Raw genomic sequence first — 21017 nt, 5'->3', positions numbered from 1 at the left:
GAAGGGTAAAATTTTCATTTCAGCGAGTCACACATTCATCAGTTGATCTTCTTTTGGCTTCAAGAGAACTCTTAGTAGATTCTGAAATTAAAATTCCCTATCACCACAGAAGCATGTTTCCAGGCCAGATTTGTGATCTCTTTCCCAAACTCCTACCAAAGTGATGCGGTGTACTCCCCAATATCGCTTCTATTTATTGTTCCTTTGACCCTTACTCAGACGTTCTCCATTGCTTCTACATCCATTATGCTTTCATGAATATAATAATCTATGCCACTCCACTACTTTTAATTTCTGATTCCTTTTGAATATAGCAGATTCTTCCATAGCTATGTTCCACCAGGTCAAGTATGAATTCTTGCATTAAGAACTCACTCTTAGTGCTGACATATTATTCATTTGCATAGACATTTATGGCATTGGTTATTGCTGGTTCTCTTAGAAACTTTCCCATAATTGGGGCTCTTCTGCTTTTCTTCCTTTGTTGTACCTACCTTTCTCTCTGACAGTAATGTCAAATGCAGATAGATCCCTATTGGGCTGAATGTTGCATTTTTATTTATTTTGTTAAGTATCACCCGATTACATTTGACTCTGGTACAGGCTACACTGGGGACCGTGTCTGACACTTCTCTATGATATCAGACTTGGTAAGGTCTACACAGGCCATTTTCTCCCTCCCTCTCCCTTTTGATTATATTTGCTAGGCTCCAGTCAAACCTGTTTTAACCAGCCCAATTTGCAAGGTGCCTGCCACCCACCTCTTCCTGGCCAGGAGCCCATCAGTCCCACATTGTAAGCTGTGTCACAGAAACCTACCCCTGGTTCAGTCACCCTCATTATAGCTTCCTCATTATAGCTTTCACTTCCTGAAATCATTGTTCTCTTCTGACTCCCCAATCTTAAACAGGCTGTAGAACCAAAAATTTTTGTCTCTAAAGTCTTCATTTTTTTGCCTGGGATTTTGTATTCCATAGCAAAACTTTCTTCTGGGCTATAACACTTGCCCCTTTGAAAAGTACCAGAAGTGAGTAGTGTTCATCTGATTTCTCTTTCACATCCTGGAAAAGTGCTCTGAAAATGATCCTTACATTTATAAAGCGCTTTCCTCACAAAGCTGTGAGGTAGTGTCATACAAGTATTACCATATCAATTTTAAATACTTGAAAACTGAGGCTATGAGGAGTTAAGGAACTTACACATGGTCACAAAGCTAAAATGTCAAAGGCAAATCCTGAATCCAGATCTTACTCACTCCAAGGATGCCTTCTACCCACTGAGCCATATTCTCGTTACTTTTAATTCAGACAAAAAATAGCTGCCTCGGCAAAGGTATCTGCAGAAAGACTTACAGTACATTTTGCAAGTCATTACAAAGTTCTTTTTGCTTCCCAAACTTGGAAGATTCACAATTCTTTGCCTTCTTTAAAAAGCAGATCCTTGTTAACCCTTGGGGCCAGAGTTTGCCACATCTGTTCATTATGTCTTATTTGCTAAACTGAACGATTTCTCGGCACCTAATAAATCGCCCTGATGAATAGATATGTTGAACAGAATCATTCACTTATCTCCAAGACACCTCACCCATGCAACATTTAACAATGTCCAATGATGAAGCTCTATACTTCGTGCTGTGATGTCTATAAAGATTAGAAATAGGCGCCTTTTAAAAAATATCTTTGTGCTTGTTCTTGTTGGGTTAGTTTATTTCAAATGAAAATGTAGGGTCCCTTTTGGGTATCCTTTATGAAGAATGCTCCCACATGACAGTAATAGAAAAATGTTCAATGTGTTTTCAAGTTGAGTGAAAAAAAATATGTGAGAAGAGGCCTGCTTTAAGTCGAGCAGAAGAAGGCAGTGAGGGGATGAAAATGAAAGGGAGAGTAATAACTAGGCAAGACAGAAAACTTTCATCACACAGACATCTTTTGGTAAGAACTTTATTTCTGAAAAAGGGAAAAAATTCAAAGTATTAAAATATTCCTTTAGTTATTTCTTTCGGGGAGGAGCAGAGAATAGGAGGGATAATAAACAATTCATATAAAATTTTTGAACACCGCTGCTGCAAAAACTGCCTCCCTCCTCTTTAGTGGGGATACCTACTCCTAAATATTACAAGTTGTAGTTTCCCTACTAGAGTTAGCAAAATAAATCACTTGTAATTAATGCAGAGCCCTCTTGGTCAAAGGTTTGAGTAAGCAAGTATCTGGAACATTCATTTGACAAATAAATACAAAAAATAAATTTTCACAGGCTCAATAATTCAATTTTTATCTAATTTTTGTAATGAAATGCTGAAGAGAAACAAGTGTTTAAGAGTACTACATGTCTTCTCTTTCTGGTAAAATCATGACAATATCTGGAATGAAAATTTAAAAAAACTATCAGGAACATCAGGATACAGTACTGGAAAAAATGTCCAAAAGGAGTCTTTACCTCACTGAGGCGATAAAAAGAGGAAACCAACTTTCCACTTTCTTCTCTAAGGATCACCAGCACCATTTTGCATTATTTAAAGGAAATGAATTTGGGAAGGAGAAGGTACTATTTGCGGCAACTGTACTTTCTAACTGGCAAACTGGAGTATGTGGATTAGCAGATACATCTTGCCTTCTATTGCACAGGCCAAAACAACTCAAAAAGCTTCCAGGTATACCTCAAAACAGCAAAAAAATCACCCAGGAATTGGAGACAAAGTCCTGCCTCATCACTAGAGTTTTAACAGTGAAATGATCTTGGAATGAGTCCCCTGTGTCTTACTGCATGCTCTCAGTTGGTGTTTCTTTGAGGGATAGGAAGGTTTTCATGAAGATATTTCAAAGTTCCATTCTCGGAGAAGTCAGATACAACATGATCCCGTCCCCTAAGTAGCCACTTAGTAGTGAGTAATCCTTCAAGTCCTACTGGTCCCCGGGCATGGATTCGAGAAGTGCTGATTCCTACTTCTGCTCCTGAAAAAAAAAAAATTAAAATATCACTAAATGAATGAGCCCTCTTAGCTTTCATGAATTTCCTACCTGCTCTAACCAGATCTGGCTATCCACTGTCTCTTGAGAACAGGTCTTCATTCATTCCTGTCTTCATACTTTTGTTGAGATATTCCCCTCACCTCACTTCTGCACTGAACCAATTACTCCTAACTGTCCTTCCTAGAAGTAGGTCCAGCTCAACTCTAGCTTGTTCATCACATTCTCTGACTATTCCAACATTTATTAAGTGCCTCTTGTGTATACAGCCTTATGCTAGGCACCAGGGAAAACATAATGTTTAGATAGGGCACAGTCCCTGCCTTCACTGACCTTACAGAACAGTAGGGACACATGGCAAACACATGAATAATAACAACACATACTAATCCATGCGAAGTCCCAAGTCTGAGGGATGGAAGCTTTGTGGAGAAAGATATTTTAGGTGGATTGTAGAAGACACGCAGGAATTCAACAGATGGAAAAAGGAAGGAGGAGGTCCTTACAGGCTTGGGGAACAGTATGAGCAAGGGAAGAGAGGTTAAGAGTGTGGGGCCATGTAGGGAGAGTGGTGGGCAGCAACTCTGGCTAAAGCATAGAGTATAATGAAGTGAAACGTACGAGAATGGCAGGACTGTGCCATATTGTGGAGGGCCTTGAATGCCAAGCTAAGGAGGTTGGTCTTTACTTAGCATCAGGAGGCATTGCAGAGTTTTGAGCAAAGGAGTTGCAAGACTAAAACTATGTACAGAGACACAATATAGGCAGTGGCTTGAAGAATGGACTGGAAGAAGCATAGAAGGAGATGATTTCAAAGATCCATATGGGAAGCCGGGAGGGCCCATCCTAGGATGGTGGCAGTAGAAATGGAAAAGTATTTTGGAGGTAGAAGGACTTGGTAAATGGCTAGATGTAAGGGATGGATATGAAGGTAACCTCAAGATTTCAAGAAAGTATTTATTTGTCACAAGAACTACTTGTGAACAGTGGTGCCACAAACAGAAACAGTAGACTCAGAAGGATGAGCAAATTTACAGGGAAAGATATTGAGATCAATCTGAGATATACAATTTGCAACACCTGTGGGACACTCAGGTTAGACAAATATTGCGGTCAGTTAAAATAGTGGGTCTGGATTTCAGGAGGGATGTTAGGGCTAGAGATACAGATTTGGGAGTGATCTCTGTAAAGGTGTTAGCTGACACTATAAGAGTGAATAAGATTATCAAGGGAGAAAGAGTAGAGAGAGAAAAAGAACCGAAGGCAGAACTCTGGGAAACATTCACATCTTCATGGGAAAAAAAAAAAAAAACAAACAACAAAGAACCAGGAAGAAGACAGACACACTAAAATATTCATAGCAGCACTTTCTGTAGTAGCAAAGAACTGGAAACAAACCCATCAACTGAGGAATAGCTAAACAAACAGTGGTACATGGATACAGTGGAATATAACTGTGCTGTGAGAAATGCTGAACATGAAGAATAAAAAGAAGCATTGGAAGAATTATATGCAGTGAAGTAACATATAAAGTGAAGTAACACAAACCAGCAAAACAATATACACAATGACTACAAAAAACATAAATGGAAAGAGCCACCAGCACCACCAATTAAAACTTAATGCTATAAAACTATAATGACTAAACACGGTCTATGAGCAGACACTTTGCCTCACTGCTTTGCACAAGTGAGGGAACAACGGTTGTGAGACAGTGTAGATAATATCCTTTCTTCTCTTGTCCTTTTTCCTCCAAATGCTAAATTCTCAAATCTTCAGAAAACAAAACCTTCTTGCAAGCTCTGAATGGCTTCGTTCCTAATGACTCTCTCCCTTTGTTCTTCCTTTTTAAAAGAACTTCTTAAAAACTTAAATGGAACATCCACATAGCTCCTTACCTTTGATCAGTGATATGCCTGTACTTAAGTCCACAGGAGAGCACAGAACAGCTGTGCCCTCTCCACTGCAACCATAATTGTTCTCCGCTGCTTCTCTTCCCTTCACTATAACTCTCCTGTGGTGGCCAGTTACTGAGCATTTGTTCCTTAGGGTCTGCCTTTTTTTTTTTTTTTTACTTTGTATTATTTCATAAGGTTTTTTCCAGATTTCTTTATATGCCTCATACTTACGGATCTTAATTGCATGATAGCATGTCACGACATTAATGTGCCACAATTTATTTACCCATTTCCTCCCTGTGGAACACACAGATTGCTTCCAGGTTTGGGTTTTTTTTTTTTTTTTTTTTTTTGCAATTACAAATAATACTGCTAAAAAATCTCGGTACAGCAAGTGCTTTTTTGTTGTTTCGATAACATTTTTGGGTATACTCACAAGAAGACTGTTGAACTAAAAGGTATGTAGATTAAAAGGTGATACTTCTATAAATATTTAATAAGGGTCACCAGATTAATTTCCAAAAAGATTATATGAATTTGCAATTTCACCAGCACTTAAAGGATTATACTTGTTTTTCCATAATCCTACTAGCACTGAGTTTTGCTGGTTTAAAATATTTTTGTCAATTTTATGTGTGTGGTAGTACTTTCATTTTTATCTTTTTGACTATTAGTAACAATTTGATAATGTTCTGTTTACATCCTTGACCATTTATCAATTGTGGACTTGGAGTTACCTGTGGGAATTCTTAGAATTTCCTTAATGTATTTTAGATGTCAAGTTTTTACTCTCTTATTTAGGGGAGGAGTTTCCAGATCGGTGATTTCACTGGTGTAGGGAACTTTCAGTAACAAAACTCCTTATTATGCAACTTTTATGTGGTCTTAGAGGTTAAGGAACTTGCCCAAGGTCATAGAGCCAGCGTATATCAGAGGCAGGATTTAAACCCAGGGCACCTTGCATTGAAGACCAGTTTGCTTCTCATTATGCCATGCTACCTGTTTATTTGTCATACTGCCACAAATATTTCCCCCAAATCTGTTATTTTTTAGTTATATTATTTTGCTGTACAGAAAATTTTTGCTGTAATGAAATAAATAACAAAGATGTCTACCCTGCCTCCAAATAATTCTAATTGTTGAAAACAACTGAGCTATCTCATCTGAGATCACAACTGAGATGAAGCCCACTGTCTTGCTATAATTCACTGAGCTATGTGGCTTAAGGTACAGGTCTAAATCCATTTTCTGCTAAACTGTCAACCAATTTTCCCAGAACACTTGTGATTTGGCATATATGCTGTATTCCATTGCTCTCATTCTCTATTTCTGATCCAGTTCCTAACAGTCTGTGTTGTTGTTTTTTGGGGTTTTTTTGGTGAGGCAATCAGGGTTAAGTGACTTGCCCAGGGTCACACAGCTAGTAAGTGTCATGTGTCTGAGGTCAGATTTGAACTCAGGTCCTCCTGACTCCAAGGCTGGAGCTCTATCTACTGCACCACCTAGCTGCCCCAGTCTGTGTTGTTTTAAAGCTTAAAAGGGAAGACCCCTTTCATCAGCCTTTTCCTCCAGTACACCCTTTGATGACATCCATGTCCATTTGTTTCTCCCTAAAAATTTCATTATTTGATCTGGTTTATAAAGAAGCCCCTCAAAATTGATTGGTGCTGCATTTTTGCTATATTGATACAACCCAGCCATAGACATTTCACATCTCTTCAACTACTTAGGTCTTTGTTTCCATTCTTATGGTTTTAAAGTTGTTCTGCCTATTCCTGGGTAGACTAATTCCAATCCCCTCAAAATGTCAGACTGCCCAAATACCATATCAAGTAGAAGCAGCAAGCTTTTCATCTCTCTTGTCACTCTTCTTGTCCCATTTTCTCATTCTATTCAATGACCCTTCCCTACTAGGTTAGTTGATCAAGTACCTTTAAGAGACCTCTCCCCACCAGCAGGCGAACATCTTTCCCCTCCACCAGCACATCTCCTCATTGGCAAACAATGATTTATAATCACTAAACTGTGATTAAGCTCTATTCTATTTTCTACTTTCTAAAAATGTAGTTTTCCTACCAAGTCCAAAGCGGTAGCCATCCGAGAAGCGGGTGCTAGTGTTCCAGAACACGCACGCACTGTCCACATGCTGAAGGAAGAACTCTGCTGTTTTCTCTGCCAGAGAAAGAAGAAGAATCCGTCAAGATTGGGCTCACCACAAGATCACCTAATTCAGCACACCACCCAATTCAGGCTTAAGGGCAACTGAACCAAAGCAGAATGAACACATGCGCCCCTACGGAGTTTTGGGGGGCCTACAGGTGTCACAGAATATGTAAGAACTAAGAAAGACTGACTGCTGAACTATAGCAACAGCAGCTTTGGGCCTTGTATGGGCCTCAAGGAGCACTGTGTAATCATTCCCAGGCACACCTCAGCAAACAAACAGCCCACTTAATGAATAAGTGGTACTAGCCTTCCAAAGAAGTTAGTTTACTGTGAGAAGGGCTACAACAATGGGGTGGGTGGGAACATCATATGTACACAAGCCTGTGGGGACCACTCCTCAGAGCCTCCACCAACACTTCTTTTGATAAGATGTATACCATGTTTTGGGGTTGCTGGGCTATTTCTTTTTACTTTGGGAGGCTGGAGAGGGAGGAGGCAGAGCTGTGCCTTCATTGATCTAGATAGGTAAATCTGAATGAGGAAACTCCTTTGAACAATGAGAAAAGGCACCAGCTCTGAAATGCAGAGTTGTGGAAAATGACCTGGGGGCAATAAGAGGCTAAATAAGTCCACTGTGCAGGGTCCTAGAGTCTGTAGGTGTCAAGAGACCAGACTTGAACCCAGGTCCTTCTTTATTAATCAGAGACGAGCACTCTGCCCACCATGCCATTCTCCTTCTAGTGTCAGTAATACTATTTTAAATCAGGAAAATGACATGTACAGGATAAAACAAAGGGCATATGAGAGAACTAGAACTGAGACTTCAAGTGTCTTCGAAAAGAAAGACAGTTCAGAAATAATATTATCTGAGATTTATATGGTATAATACAAAAAGTGACCATTTTCAAAACACTATATATGTGTGTATTATATATATCTATATATATATATATAATACACACATATATATAGAGACAGACAGACAGAGAGGAAGAACCTAATAGTTTGGTAAGTATAAACAAAAAGGCTACATCATCTACTGGCACAAGCATAGGAACTCCTCATGACAGCCATGAAGGGATAAGGATAGGAAGGAATCAGCTGTGACCAAGTTAAAATGGCTGGAAGCTACCACACTGATCTCTGGACAGTCATCCATTAGCCATATCCCCTTTAATCTGACTTCTTACTGACCATTTTCTGTAACAATGACATCTGTGTGGGAGCTGCCATATTTGTGGATATGGTCAATGGCGTCCTGTACATTGTCCACCACTTCGATACAACATTCTAGGTCTCCGTACTCTGTCCGAAGAGATTTAACCTCAGAAGGGCTGAAAGTCAAATAGGAAGCAAACTTGGGACCTGCATGAATTTTCACCTAAACAAAAGAAAATACAGAGGGTAACAAAAAAAAAAGAAAGAAAGCCCACATTTTCTCTCTTGGATCTAAACCCAAGATATCCCAAGGCCCCTTCCCTTTAAGTTAATATTTATGACGGCTGGCCAAATTACCGCATGAAATTCTCCACTCATGTAATTAGTCCACCAAAACACCCTTCTATCTAGAGATAACTTCTAGTCATACAGGATGTGCTGATAGGACAAAGAACAAATTCTTTTCTCCTAAAGCAAAAGGTTCTAAGAGACCAGGGAGCAAGAACAATGATTACATTAAAGATCCAGGATTTTGGGTAGAAGTCGATAAAAATTAAATGTCCACTCTATACAAGGCATTTATTAATGGATATGGCTTCACTGTAACTTAAATTCTTCTAATCTAATAGAATTTTAGTTAAATGAATACTTAGCTAAAAATCACAATTCTTCCCTAATACTGTTTCCTCCCTCAATTATCCCTTCTTTTTATTTTGAACTCAAATACCAAAAAAGCATTTTCATGTTGATAACAATAGGAAGATTACATATGAAACTAGAAATCTGTATTTTATACTGTTTTTTCTTTCTTTCTTTCTCTTTTTTTGGGGAGGTAAGGCAATTGGGCTTAAGTGACTTGCCCAGAGTCACACAGCTAGTGAGTGTCATGTGTCTGAGGCCAGGTTTGAACTCAGGTCCTCCTGACTCCAGGGCCAGTGCTCTATCCACTGTGTCACCTAGCTGCCTCTGCTAATTTTTTTTAAAGTATATATTTTCAAAAATGTCCTACTCATCTGTGCTTCCTTCTGAACCTCCTTCTGTTCTTTTGTTTCAACAAGCCACTTTTTTTGGTGGCATCAGTATTGCTAACCCCTTTTTCCCCACACTAAATATGTCCTAATTAAAAACTGAAAGAAAGAAAAAATCTTGTAACAAATAAGTATAGTCAAGAAAAACATATCCCATAGTGGCTATACTCAGAAACGTATGTTTATTTCTGCATTTTGAGTCCATGATTTCTCTGTCAGGAAGTGAGCAAGATACTCATCACATGTCCCATGGCAGGTCACTTGCACTGATCAGTTACTAAGCCTTCCAAAACTGTGTTCTTCTACAATATGGTGTTTATTTATAAAACAAATTCATTGACCTTGTGATGACTTCTGAGATAAGTGGAGACATTCCATACCTGGATTAAAATCACTATGATAAAATACACCTTCTTACTTTGGGCTGGTCTATTTGAGATTCCAATAAATATTCAAGCAATGGAATGTATTCAAACTTCAGGGACTGTGACCTAACACCAGAGCATGGCACATAATGAATACTAATAAATGTTTACCGATTGATTGGTTATACTGCAGGATCTGTACACATGCATGAGCTCAAATACAAACACACATTCACTTTGCAAATTTCTCTCTTCTGTGCCCAGGTTGTTTTGCACAGTTGATTTATATCGAGAAGGAACACAACAGATCAGGTACCACCCTTTAAGCCTTCACCACAACCCCCAACCTGCGTGTCCCGATTGAACAGACCAGAAAAGAAGAGTCTTAAATGGAATCATGGATGTATGGTACCTTCTTCTTCATTGCTCCTCAGATTTACATGGTAAAACCGAGCACCTGCTACCGTGGGGGTTAGAGGAAAAGCAATCCCAGTGATCTTCAGCCTAACGACAGCCACAAATGACCACGTGCTGATGATCTCACCTGTTCTACCCTCAGCATGTCAATGATCTGGTCAAACAATGGCGTTCTCAGCAGGTCTCGGTGGATTAGCAGTGTTTCCAGTGCGTTACAAGCAGCTGGATATTCACACTTAGAGTCTCTCACTGAAAGGAAAAGGACAGGTGTTGAAATTAAGAGTTCTGAGAGGGGAAAAAATTCCCAATAAATGAAGTCCAACCTCTTCATCTTACCTAGTCTGGTGACCTTATCAACGCTAGCCTCGGAGTCTACATACATGTGGCAGATTCCTTCACTGTGACCCATCACTGGTATTCCTTTGGCAGCTTTCTGAATGTCTCTGACCAGCTGAGAGGAGCCACGTGGAATGATGAGGTCAATCAGCTTATCTAGACGGCAAAGGTCCTCAACTTCTTCTCTAGTATTCACCTGTGAGGACCGAGGAAGGAAACCTACTGAGTTCTCCCTACACACCCTGTTCGCCAAATACAATGTAAATGCCTGATGAGAAAGCATTTCAGAAAAGATTATAGCCTTTGATCATTAGGAATCTAAAACCTTCACAAAAGAAGAATAATAGTTAATTGTACACAAGGAAAGGCAGATATGTCAGCTGGCTCCCCTCTGAGTTCTATCTCCCCTCTCTGCAGCTTCTGAGACCCTCCAATACCTCCCCCCTCACACGGCCCCCATGGCAATGTTCTCTCGGTTTCCCTCCTACTGGCCTGACCATTCCTTCTCAGTCCACCTTTCCAAATCATTTTCTTCCACCCACCAGTCAGCATGGACATCCCCAAAGCTCTATCCCAGCCTTACTTGTCTTTTCTTTCTATACTCTGTCCTCAGTGATCTCGTCAGCTCTCACAAATCGAGCATCATCCTATGTAAATGACTCTCAGATTTCTCTCCTAAACTACATTCCCACATTGCCAACCACATTTTCAACAAAATTACTGCTTCTCCAAATTTTCCTATGTTGGGCACTGATGTGTACAAGGCACTGTCGTAGGAACTGGGAACACAAATATGAAAGATGAAACGGTGCCTGCCCTTAGAGAGCTTCCATTTTACTGGACCGGTGGTGGTGGAGGTGAGAAAAGATGTACACAACTAAGTAAATACAAAGCATATGCAAAGCAGTTTCAAGGAGGAGAAAGTGCTAATAATTCCTGGGAGCTTGAGGAAGGCCTCCTGTCCCCAGTGGCCCTTCTGACAGCCTCTCAAGGAAGCTCCAGAGTCGAAGAGGAGAGAGTGTATGTAGACCGTATGCCAGATACGGGGGCCCATGAGGCAGACGCTCCTCAGTGGGGGGATGGAGCACCACCCACAGGGAAGATCGAGAAGGCCAATGCAAAGCAGAATGCTGGGAAGGGAGGAGTGCTATGAAATAAAAGCAGAGCGGTAGCGAGAGAGGAGCCAGATTGGGCAGGGCTTTCAATGCCACCCACAGTCACACCTCTAGCAATAAGTCCTAGGATCATAAAATTTAGAGAATAAAGCCGCAGTCCTTACCTAGAACCCATGAACTTGGTTTTTTTGGAACATTCTGATATGTTTTTATTTGTTTTAAGTATTTAAAAACATTCTGAGAGAGGGAATGTGCCAAAGGGGTCCAGAACACAAAAAGGCTAAGAAATCCAGGCTCGGAGGGAGCTCAGATATTACTTAGCATCGGAATTCTAGCCTAACCCCATCATTTGACAGCTGAGGAAACAGACCCAAGGCCACAAAAATAGTCATGGGGCTGACCCAAGATTCAAACCCAGGTCTGTTGTACCATGCTGACATTATTATTCTCACTTAAAAGAAGAGGAAACTGAGACCAGGTCCTACGACATCAGCATTCCCAGGAGATGGGAAAGGAGTCAGAATTGGGGCTGGTGATTGGAAGCCTCCCTAGTGCTGCATTCACTGCTGCCCCTGCCCCCACTCTCTTCAGGAGGCCAAACCCCAGGCTACAGCCCTACCCATCACCTTCTCTCATCTTGGTCTCCCCCATCTCGGAGCCACTCAAGTTCCACACCCTATGAACCTTCCTGGATTGTCGCAGTTCTCCGCAATCACTTCCTTCTCTTACGTAGCATGGCACGTGCTGCCTCCAGCATTCTCTTAGCAGCAGCCCAGTATAAGCGCTGCATGTGGACTCAGGAAGACATGAGTTCAAATCCCACCTCAGACGCTTTACTTGCTATACGACTCTGAGCTGAGTCTGAAAACTCAGTCTGAGCTTTCTCATCTTTAAAATGGGGATAACAATGCCTACCTCGCAGGTCTGCTATGAGGATCTAATGAGATAAAGTTTGTGCCGAGCTTTGCAAAACCTTAAAGTGCTATTAAATGCTAGTTATTAAAAATTTTTAGCGTAACATGTTATTTTAAAGTTACTTTTATATATGTACCTCATCCACTTAATTAATTAGCCCCTTGAAGGAAAGGAAAATGCCTAAACCCTCTGTATCCCTGGTGTCTACCAAATCCCTATATGTGTGAAATCCGTACAGCACTCAGTCAAGTTTGGTTTAAAGAAACAAAGCCTGGCTCCCCGCATGCCTACCCATCACTCCCATCCCTCCCTCCCCATTCACCTCCACTATACCCCAGAATTTCTTTCAGTTGTTCCTTAATTCCTATCTGCTAACCTACCAGCTGCACCGTGTCCCTGACCCCGTGGAGGGAGAGCGCCTCCTGAGTTAGATGATGCAGAATCCGGTTGCTGTGGGCTGCCTCTTTTCCTCCTTTCAGAAGCAAGCCGTTGCCACTTGCAATAGCCAAGGCGGCCACCTAAAGATCAAAGGTGAGACAGACGGGACAAAAAGCAGAAGCGCAATATTATCCACATAAATTGAAACAAGAACTCCCAAAGCTCCTCCTCTGTGTGAATAGTGACCTTCCCAGCACCACACCTGGGAGAGCTGGGAGGACAACCGTCAGAGGAAACATCCCAAGGTAAATGACTGGGCTGCAGCTTTACTAGGTGAGTGGTGCAGAGCCACCTGGACACATGCTTTCATGAATCTTAGATAATCTACCACAGTTTAATATGAATAAGTGGAGAAGAGAGGAGGGAACCTGCCAGTCCCTGGATAGCGAGAGTATCATTTCTTAGGTGAGGGACACCCCAGCCCACACTCGTGGAAATAGAAAGATTCGCCGGTCTAGACTTAAGGTTTAGCCATTCTGCTTAATGTTTTAATGACACCAGCCATAATGATGTTCAAGAGGAGGTGGTGTATCGTAAGGGTGTCCAAAACATCCTTAGCTGATGGCTTCATGAAGACTTCGAGATGAAGAATCACTAGATGTGATCGCTCATTGTGAGGACAAGGACTTCTATAAAATAACTGGTTATCTGGGTAGAAAATAGCCTGGATACTGAACGGACCACGCAGTGACCGAGGAGAGACTTAGGACCTGAGCCCCACAGACAGGACGCCAACTAGCAGAGGACGCAGGATCCTTGCCAGGATGAGGGAGAAGAGCGGATTTCACGGCAACAATTTAAAGAGTCTAGGTAGTATGTGATACATCCATGGATGAACCGGTGACCTTTTAAAGATCTTGGAGAACAGAAGAGCTGCCAAAGGACTAAGAAGAGGAAATACTCCAATCTTAAAAGAAAGAAAGCAAGTAAAATCTGTAAAGCAGAGGTTAGTGAGTTTGACTTCTATTCCTGTCAGCATTTCAGCGTACAATATTAAAGGAATGGCTCATGAGCAGATAAAACTGGAAACAATCGATAAAAGAGAATATGGCTTCATTAAAACTGATTATACCATGTTAGTCTCATTTCGTTTTCTGACAGAATAACCAGACTGGTAAATCAAGGAATACTGTAAAAGTAGAAGACTTACTGTTTATGAAATCATTTGATGAAAGCTCTTACGCTATCTCTGTAATATCTCTGTAATAGAGATCTGGGCTAGATGGTAATAAAATTAGATAGATTTAGAATCAGCTAAATGATCATCTCTAAAGAATAGTCATTAATGGGTCAATGTCAGTATGGAGGGCTGGTCTTTAGTGGAGTGCCTCAGGGATCTGTGCCTGCCCCTGTGCCTGTTACCCAAGTTATTTGGGTAAATCTATAAAGTCTTGGTTGCCAAGTTAGCACATTTATATAAAACTGGGACAGCTAACGTGTTGGTTGGACAGCAGCTGAACATCCAAAATAACTTGGCAAGCTAGAAAAATGGACCACACCTACTAAAATCAAAGGTAAAGTCATACGCTTGGATGCAAAAATTCAACTTCACAAATACAAGACAGGAAAGTGTAACTACAGAAACAAACACCAAGGAGAAGATGTGAGAATTTTAATGAGAAATGGCAAAAAAGCTAAAGCTATCCTAGACCTCACTGAGAGGAAGAGTGACCAGAACAAAGGAAATGGAGTTTCCTCAGGACTCTACTTTCACTGGACCACATCTGGAGAACTAGGTCCAGTTCTGGGCAGCACATTTTAGGAAGAACATAGACGGGCTGCAGAAAATCTTGGCTAATTAAGGGAAGTGGAAATAGAACCTGGACAAGGAACACTTGGGGGCAGAGAGTATGATAGAGGGGTAGAGACATGACGCTAATCTTCACCATCTGAAGGGCAGGCTATTGGGTAGAAAAGGAATCCTACCTGACCCCCGAGGACAATGGGTACAACCTGAAGGGGTAGATTTAGGCATGACATCAGTCACAACTTTCCAACCATTTAAAGTATCCTAAAGTAGCTCAAGCAGTCTAGGATCATAATGGACTCCTCCTCACTGCAATTCTTCAGTAATAACTAACTGGATGATCACTTATCAAGAATTTGTCGAGAGGATTTTAGCGAGATACTATAGCTAGACTAGCTGATCTCTGATATCCCTTCCATCTCAGAAACTCTATGACATAACATTAGGAATATCGGTTGGGGGCTCTGTGGGATGTTGCAGGATTGTGGTTGTCCTTTTATCTCATAGTAATTAAGCTTTCTTTTGCTATCTTGTGGCTGGAATACTTACACAGGAATTGCTATCAGTGTGCTGGGCTGCGCAATAGAGAGACTTTCCCTGGAAGGCTTGAGCTAACAGAAGCAGAGCACGCCTCTAAGGTTACTGAGCCCTTCCTGGAGCAAATGTCTGTACATTAGGATTACATGAACACTACTGACAAGCGGTATGACACTGAAGTCTACTCAGGTGAGCCATGTTCCATGTTTTTATCCATTTATTGAAGCTCTTTTAAACACAAGTTCTACGTCTAGTCAGGCATTCTGTGTTAATTAAAAAGGTCCCTTTGTCAGAATGGCCAACCCCGGGTCTAAAAATCAGGGGCACTGAAACACCAAAGACTGAATGGGTTGGGAAAGTCAAGCACTAAACTGTATCACAATGTTTTATATTTTACCATGTGACCTCAGGAGACCATTTCCCTTCTAGCTCTCCATCAATTATTACGTGGGATAGGTACCAAGTCAAGAAACATAACAGAAATAAAAGTGACTAAGGAAGATCTCAGAATGAAATCTTGAAAAGCCTCTTCGGAGGAAATCAATGTCAAATCTCGAAAATGCTTGGGTCAAATCCCAGCAAACAGGGTGTCGCTGCTCCATACCTGGGGAAGACAATCAGGGCGGGATTCAAAAATCACCAGAAGGACTCCAATTGGGACAGTAACTTGCTCTAGTTCCAAATCTTTTGCAATTCTTGTCCTGCGCAAGACCCGCCCAACACTGTCCTGGGAGGAAGCAGCAATCTGACGTAATCCAATGGCCAAACTATTCAATTTAGATGTAGACAAGCTCAATCGTTTCAGCAGAGGGGATGCTAGTCTCCCTGAAATAAGAGAAGAGTAAGTATGGAAGGTTAATGATAAATTGGCAAACTTCTAAATAGAGTATTTCCAATCACAAACAAAAAGTTATTAACAGTGAATTATGGAATGTGAAAATTTACAGCTCTACAATTTAATTAAACTTTTGTTCCTAAGTCAATTTTGTTTCCCTGCATGATTTTAGTATTGCCAAAGCAGGGACTGAGTGGGAAACATTCATCAAAACACAGTCTTTCAACCCCCTTTGCCTCTGCTTGTTTTGCATTTTTGCTATCATAGGCAGATACACCGGAAGTACCCAAGGCATTTATCAGACTCACTCAATAGTCCATTCAATCCTGGGACACATCAGGCCCCCATTTTCCCTTGCTTCTCAGCAACCATCAGATAAAAACAACCAAAACATCAAAATTCCAGCCATTCTATGATGGTTTTTGATGAGTTAATTCAGTTATGTTAGCAATACAACCTAGAATTCACACCTATTCAATTCTTCCAGTAATTCAGTATTTCTAGAATGTGACAGGCTTAAGAACATACTTCAGTTTAAGATATAAAAATTAAGTTGTTACTGGGAGCAGAACATGTATTGAGGTATTGTAAAATTTAATTAAAATGAAATTTCTGACCTCTGGGAGCGTTCAGACTCATGGGACAATAAGACATAGAAGCAGATACTACAGTGCAAAGCCAGTGTGTTAGAGAGGGCAAAATCAAACACTGGAGGATATCATGGGGCACAGTGTGTTAGCAACACACACTGAATATCAAAGAAACCTTCCTAGATGAGGTGGCTTGAACTCATCACAGACTTAGGCTTTTAGTGTCAAGTAGGAATCAAAGCATGAGGAAGAGAGAGGACAACATGCTATACACAGGGAAGAGCAGAAAGAGAACACGGCATACTCACAGAATCACAAAAAACCCAATGTCGGAAAGAACCACAGAGGCTATCTAGGTCAACCTATACACGAATGAGGTTCCCCCGGACAAGGCACCACATGGACTTCTATTAGAAGACCTCCAGTGGGGCTGGAGAAGACCTGCCATCCCTCCTAAGGCAGCTCATCCTATGTTTGCATAGTTCCAAGGGTTATGAAAATTCTCCTGACATTAAGCTTCAATCGGCCTCTTTGTAAGGTCCACCCACTGCTCCTAGTTCTGACCTCCAGTGGGGAATTATCAGGAGATAGAGCACAGAATAAATTGCAGGGGAGGAGAGGGGGAGGTGGGAGTTGTAAAATACGACAAAGCTGTAAAAGAAAGGAGCAGGAAGTCAAATTAAGAAAGAAGCCACCCCTCAGACTCCTGGCTCAGTGCCAAGAAAGAAAAATTCCTCCATAAAATATTGCTGATTTGGGTACAAACAGAACCTGAAGAAAGCAACCCTATGTTGTTCTGAAAACATGAAAGTGGAAGGGTTGCCTGGGACTGGGCCTGGCCATTTCCTGCTACTATGATCATATCACCCGAATGCTTACATCTGAGGCTCCTCATCTGTGAAATGAGGGGTTGTATTAGACGGCCTAAGATCCTCGCCAGCTACAAATCTGTGATCCCGAGAAAATACAACATCTCTGTTTGTAAAAGCAAAAATGTAAACAACTTAGTAATTCTTTTTTGAGAAACACTCTTCAGTGAAAAGGAGGATACATTTTGCAAAAAATCATAGTAGAAATGTTTCCATTGTAATGGGAGGTAAAGAGACTGGACTTTACTGAAAATTTCATTCTCTATTATTTTTAATACTAAATCCTATCCTTTTCACTGACCTTATTCTGGATCAGTACAACTACAGGTAAAAATGCTTACTAAAGTAAATAATACTGGCCAATACATAGAATAGAAGTCTAGGTCTCCTAGTTAGTCCATAGCCAATGCTGTTTTCACTTGACAAGATGAAAAAACCTGAATAAAACACACCACACATACGAATGGCGTAAGGCTCACCCTACTTTAGCGCTCAGCCAACTTTGCAGGCTTGATAGCAAGGTTCATAAAGCGCACTTTCTGCAACTGTATCAGTGCAGGTTATGTTGCAGCGACACCTGCTGGCTACACAGAGCACTGAGCTGTCAAACCCTGTCAAGAGAAAATAACAGGAGCCGGCCGCCCAGAATCTCTGCTCTACAGAAGAAACCCACAAACTCAGTAAGTTTAAGATTACGTTTTCTACTCAGTTCTATGGCTTATCTTACACTTTTTCTTAGGGGATATTTAAAAATTTTAATTTTGATGTGCTTTCCAAACATTTCACAAGATGAAATCTGATTAAAATCTAAGAAAACTAAAGGTAGGAAAATGCAAACAGTAGCTGGTGTCTCAACCATATTTTCAAATCCAAAAATACTAACAAAACAATGACTACACTCCACTTAAATAGCCATTATTGGCCTTATTTTGTTGAATCTCTAACTTTTCGTCCAGGTTCTGCCCGATGCATTTCCGGCTTGAACAAGAAAGGTTTAATGACTCTAAATTGCCATAATGCATACAGACCAGAAAATCCAAAGCTGACCCAAGGGCAGTGTGGTCCCACTCCCCTGTCTGGGCTCTCTTCGCCACTTTCCTGAGGAAGCCTTCTGCTGCCCCCCTTCCAGAGTCTGTGCCCCTGGATTTCTAACTTTTCCCTCTTCATCAGCCTTGTCCTGTCTACTACTGCAGGAAGTACAACAGGACACAACATCCAACCACTTCACTACATACTAGGGACTTTCTTCAAAATTAAAAAGTTTCTTCCAAGTTGGCGCTGTTCCTCTCCCCTTAGAATCTGGCTGGCTCCTCCTCTAGTCCTGCTCCTTGGGGTTCCCATCCTTTCTTAGCATCTTCCCCTACCATCCACTCCAGCCAAAGGTCTATGTCCGTGTCAGTCAGTAAACAAGTACTGCTTGCCATGTGCCTGGCACTGTGCTAAGCAATGGGGATACAAGGAAAATGCAAAACCAATCTTTGCCCTCCAGGAGCTTACATTCTAACGGGAGGAAACAAGAAGTACATAAAAAAGTACATACAAGATGCATACAGATTAGATGGAAGACAGATTTAAAGGGGAAGGCACCGGCAGCTGAGAGGGACGGGAGATGTCTCCCGGAGAAGGTGGCGCTTAAGTTCAAACTTAAAGGAAGCCAGGGATTCCCACTGGCAGGAGTTAGGAGGGAGAGCATTCCAGCCTTGAGGGACAGCCACTGCAAAGGCATGAAAAAAGGAGATACAGTTCTATGTATGAAGAACAGCCAACATGGCTGGACTGAAGAGTACATGGATGGCAGCAGGGTTAAAAAACTGGAAAGCTAGAAAAGGACCACATTGTTCAGAGCTTTAAAGGCTAAACGAAGGAATTTCTATTTGATCAAGGGAGGAAAAGAAGGAAAGATATACCCAACTGAATGCAGAACTCCAGAGAAGAGCAAGGAGAGATAAGGTTTTCTTAAATGAGCAATGCAAAGAAATAGAAGAAAACAACAGAATAGGAAAGATGAGATCTCTTCAGGAAAACTGAAGACCTCCAGGAGTACAGTTAATTCTGCTTGTTTCTATGTGAGTTTGATACTACTATTATAGACCATAAACCACCTCATATGGAACTGCAAAAAACCCTACAGGTATTCAACATTTATCAGCTGACAAAAGGACAGGTTATAGTAACCTATGACCGTGTTCACCAATTCTACAAAGCTTTCAACATAAGTCTTCATCTGAACACTCCGAAATACTAATGTAGTGTTTCTTGAAAAAGGTTTTTTTTTCCCTTTATTTTAGTATTATTTCTGCTATGACAGATTTGCCTTTCTTGAAAAGAACACCAGTGGGTGGGAAGGGGAAGGCAATACATCTACTAAGCAACAGATTTTCAGATCATGGGTTACCTTTACCCTCTGCCTCTTCCATGTCTTTCTTGTTGGCCAACAGGATCTGTTCCCGCTGGTCAGTCAGGAGATCAGCAAGACGGTAGATAATCTCAGCCCTCTGGAGAGAAAGGCAGGAGTTTGAGAATTGGAAACAAAAGTAAAGTACCTTAAGTGAGACAAAGAATGCACCACTCACATTACCAAAATGAGATGCCCTACTCCTAAAGTGACATTTCAACAGTCTTTGGCAACAATCTCCTAATGTCATTCATTTTTTTCTTCCTGTTTTCTCATTTCTTACCTCTCCTCAATTGTTCTTCCCTTATTCCTTTACGTTGCTTTCCCTTTCTTTATTAAATATTTATTGAGCAATTGCAACAAAATGAAGGCTATACAAATCACACAAATGCCATACCTAAGCCTGGAGTCTACATAATTCGCATGAAACATCTCATTAAAAAGTCCAGTTAGCTCTCTACCCACTAGATCACACTTTCCATAACAATAGCCAATCTCTATACCAAGATTTAAGGTTTGCAAAGTACTTTATATAAATTTTCATTTGACCCTCACAATAACCCTTTAAATGAGTGCTATTATTAACCCTAATTTAAATATGAGACAACTGAAGCTGAGAGAATTAATAAATTTAACCCGACTAATAAAGAGCCCAGGTCTTCCCAACCCCAAGTCAATACACTAGCTACAAAGCTGTTCTTTCTCTCATACATATTGTCAGTAATAACAAAAATGCTGATTTTTAAATAGATTTAGCTTCTAGATTTTTATTTTGACTACTCTTATTTAGTAGACTTTGATAGCAGAGAAAGATAGAAGTCCTCACCCATGCTAATTCTATAAATCCAGATGAGAACTTTAGACCATCCCATAGTGAGAAAGCACAGTTCTCCTCTGCTCTTTCTCCTGCTTCCATTTGTCATCCAAATCCTCATTCCCTTCCCCAGACTACAGTATTTATCTTGAGAGACTAACCCTCAAGGCTTTATCTTATGGTCTCTTAGAAGGCAACAAAGATGTTCTTGGACCTCCTTATTGTGCCTGATGCCATCAGGTCACACCGTGCCAGTTTTCAGCAGGCTCCATTTTACATGGCACTTAGCAGGCCATTAACAACTATTTGCCAATTGACTAACTGAACTTGGGGGAAGGCCAATGTGTTTTCTGCTGGGGAATGACAATTTTCCACATAGTCTACAGTGACATAGCAAGTAAATATCCAAGCTAAATGGAGTATCCCAA

General features: G+C 40.9%; 1 protein-coding gene across 6 annotated transcripts in view; it reads right to left on the bottom strand.

Annotated features, from left to right (window-relative positions):
• Positions 1 to 1924: 1924 nt before the first annotated feature.
• Positions 1925 to 21017, bottom strand: part of ALDH18A1 (aldehyde dehydrogenase 18 family member A1) — a 61244-nt gene continuing 42151 nt past the window's right edge. For 4 of the 6 annotated variants that reach the window (XM_027860426.1, XM_027860448.1, XM_027860434.1 and 1 more), the window contains 8 exons: positions 19776 to 19875; positions 15691 to 15911; positions 12745 to 12882; positions 10335 to 10530; positions 10126 to 10247; positions 8225 to 8411; positions 6941 to 7036; positions 1925 to 2951 (listed from right to left, as the gene is read on the bottom strand). In XM_027860426.1, the coding sequence (XP_027716227.1) occupies positions 2770 to 2951; positions 6941 to 7036; positions 8225 to 8411; positions 10126 to 10247; positions 10335 to 10530; positions 12745 to 12882; positions 15691 to 15911; positions 19776 to 19875 (1242 nt within the window). In that variant the 3' untranslated portion in view covers positions 1925 to 2769. The remainder of the gene's footprint in view (positions 2952 to 6940; positions 7037 to 8224; positions 8412 to 10125; positions 10248 to 10334; positions 10531 to 12744; positions 12883 to 15690; positions 15912 to 19775; positions 19876 to 21017) is intronic. The other 2 variants (XM_027860441.1, XM_027860456.1) reach the window with 1 other exon arrangement.

Source organism: Vombatus ursinus, unplaced genomic scaffold, assembly GCF_900497805.2.
Source record: "Vombatus ursinus unplaced genomic scaffold, bare-nosed wombat genome assembly UNPS02000749.1, whole genome shotgun sequence".
Taxonomy (NCBI): Eukaryota; Metazoa; Chordata; class Mammalia; order Diprotodontia; family Vombatidae; genus Vombatus; species Vombatus ursinus.
The sequence above is the reverse complement of the archived record's forward strand: the minus strand, read 5'-3'. Positions and strand labels throughout refer to the sequence as shown.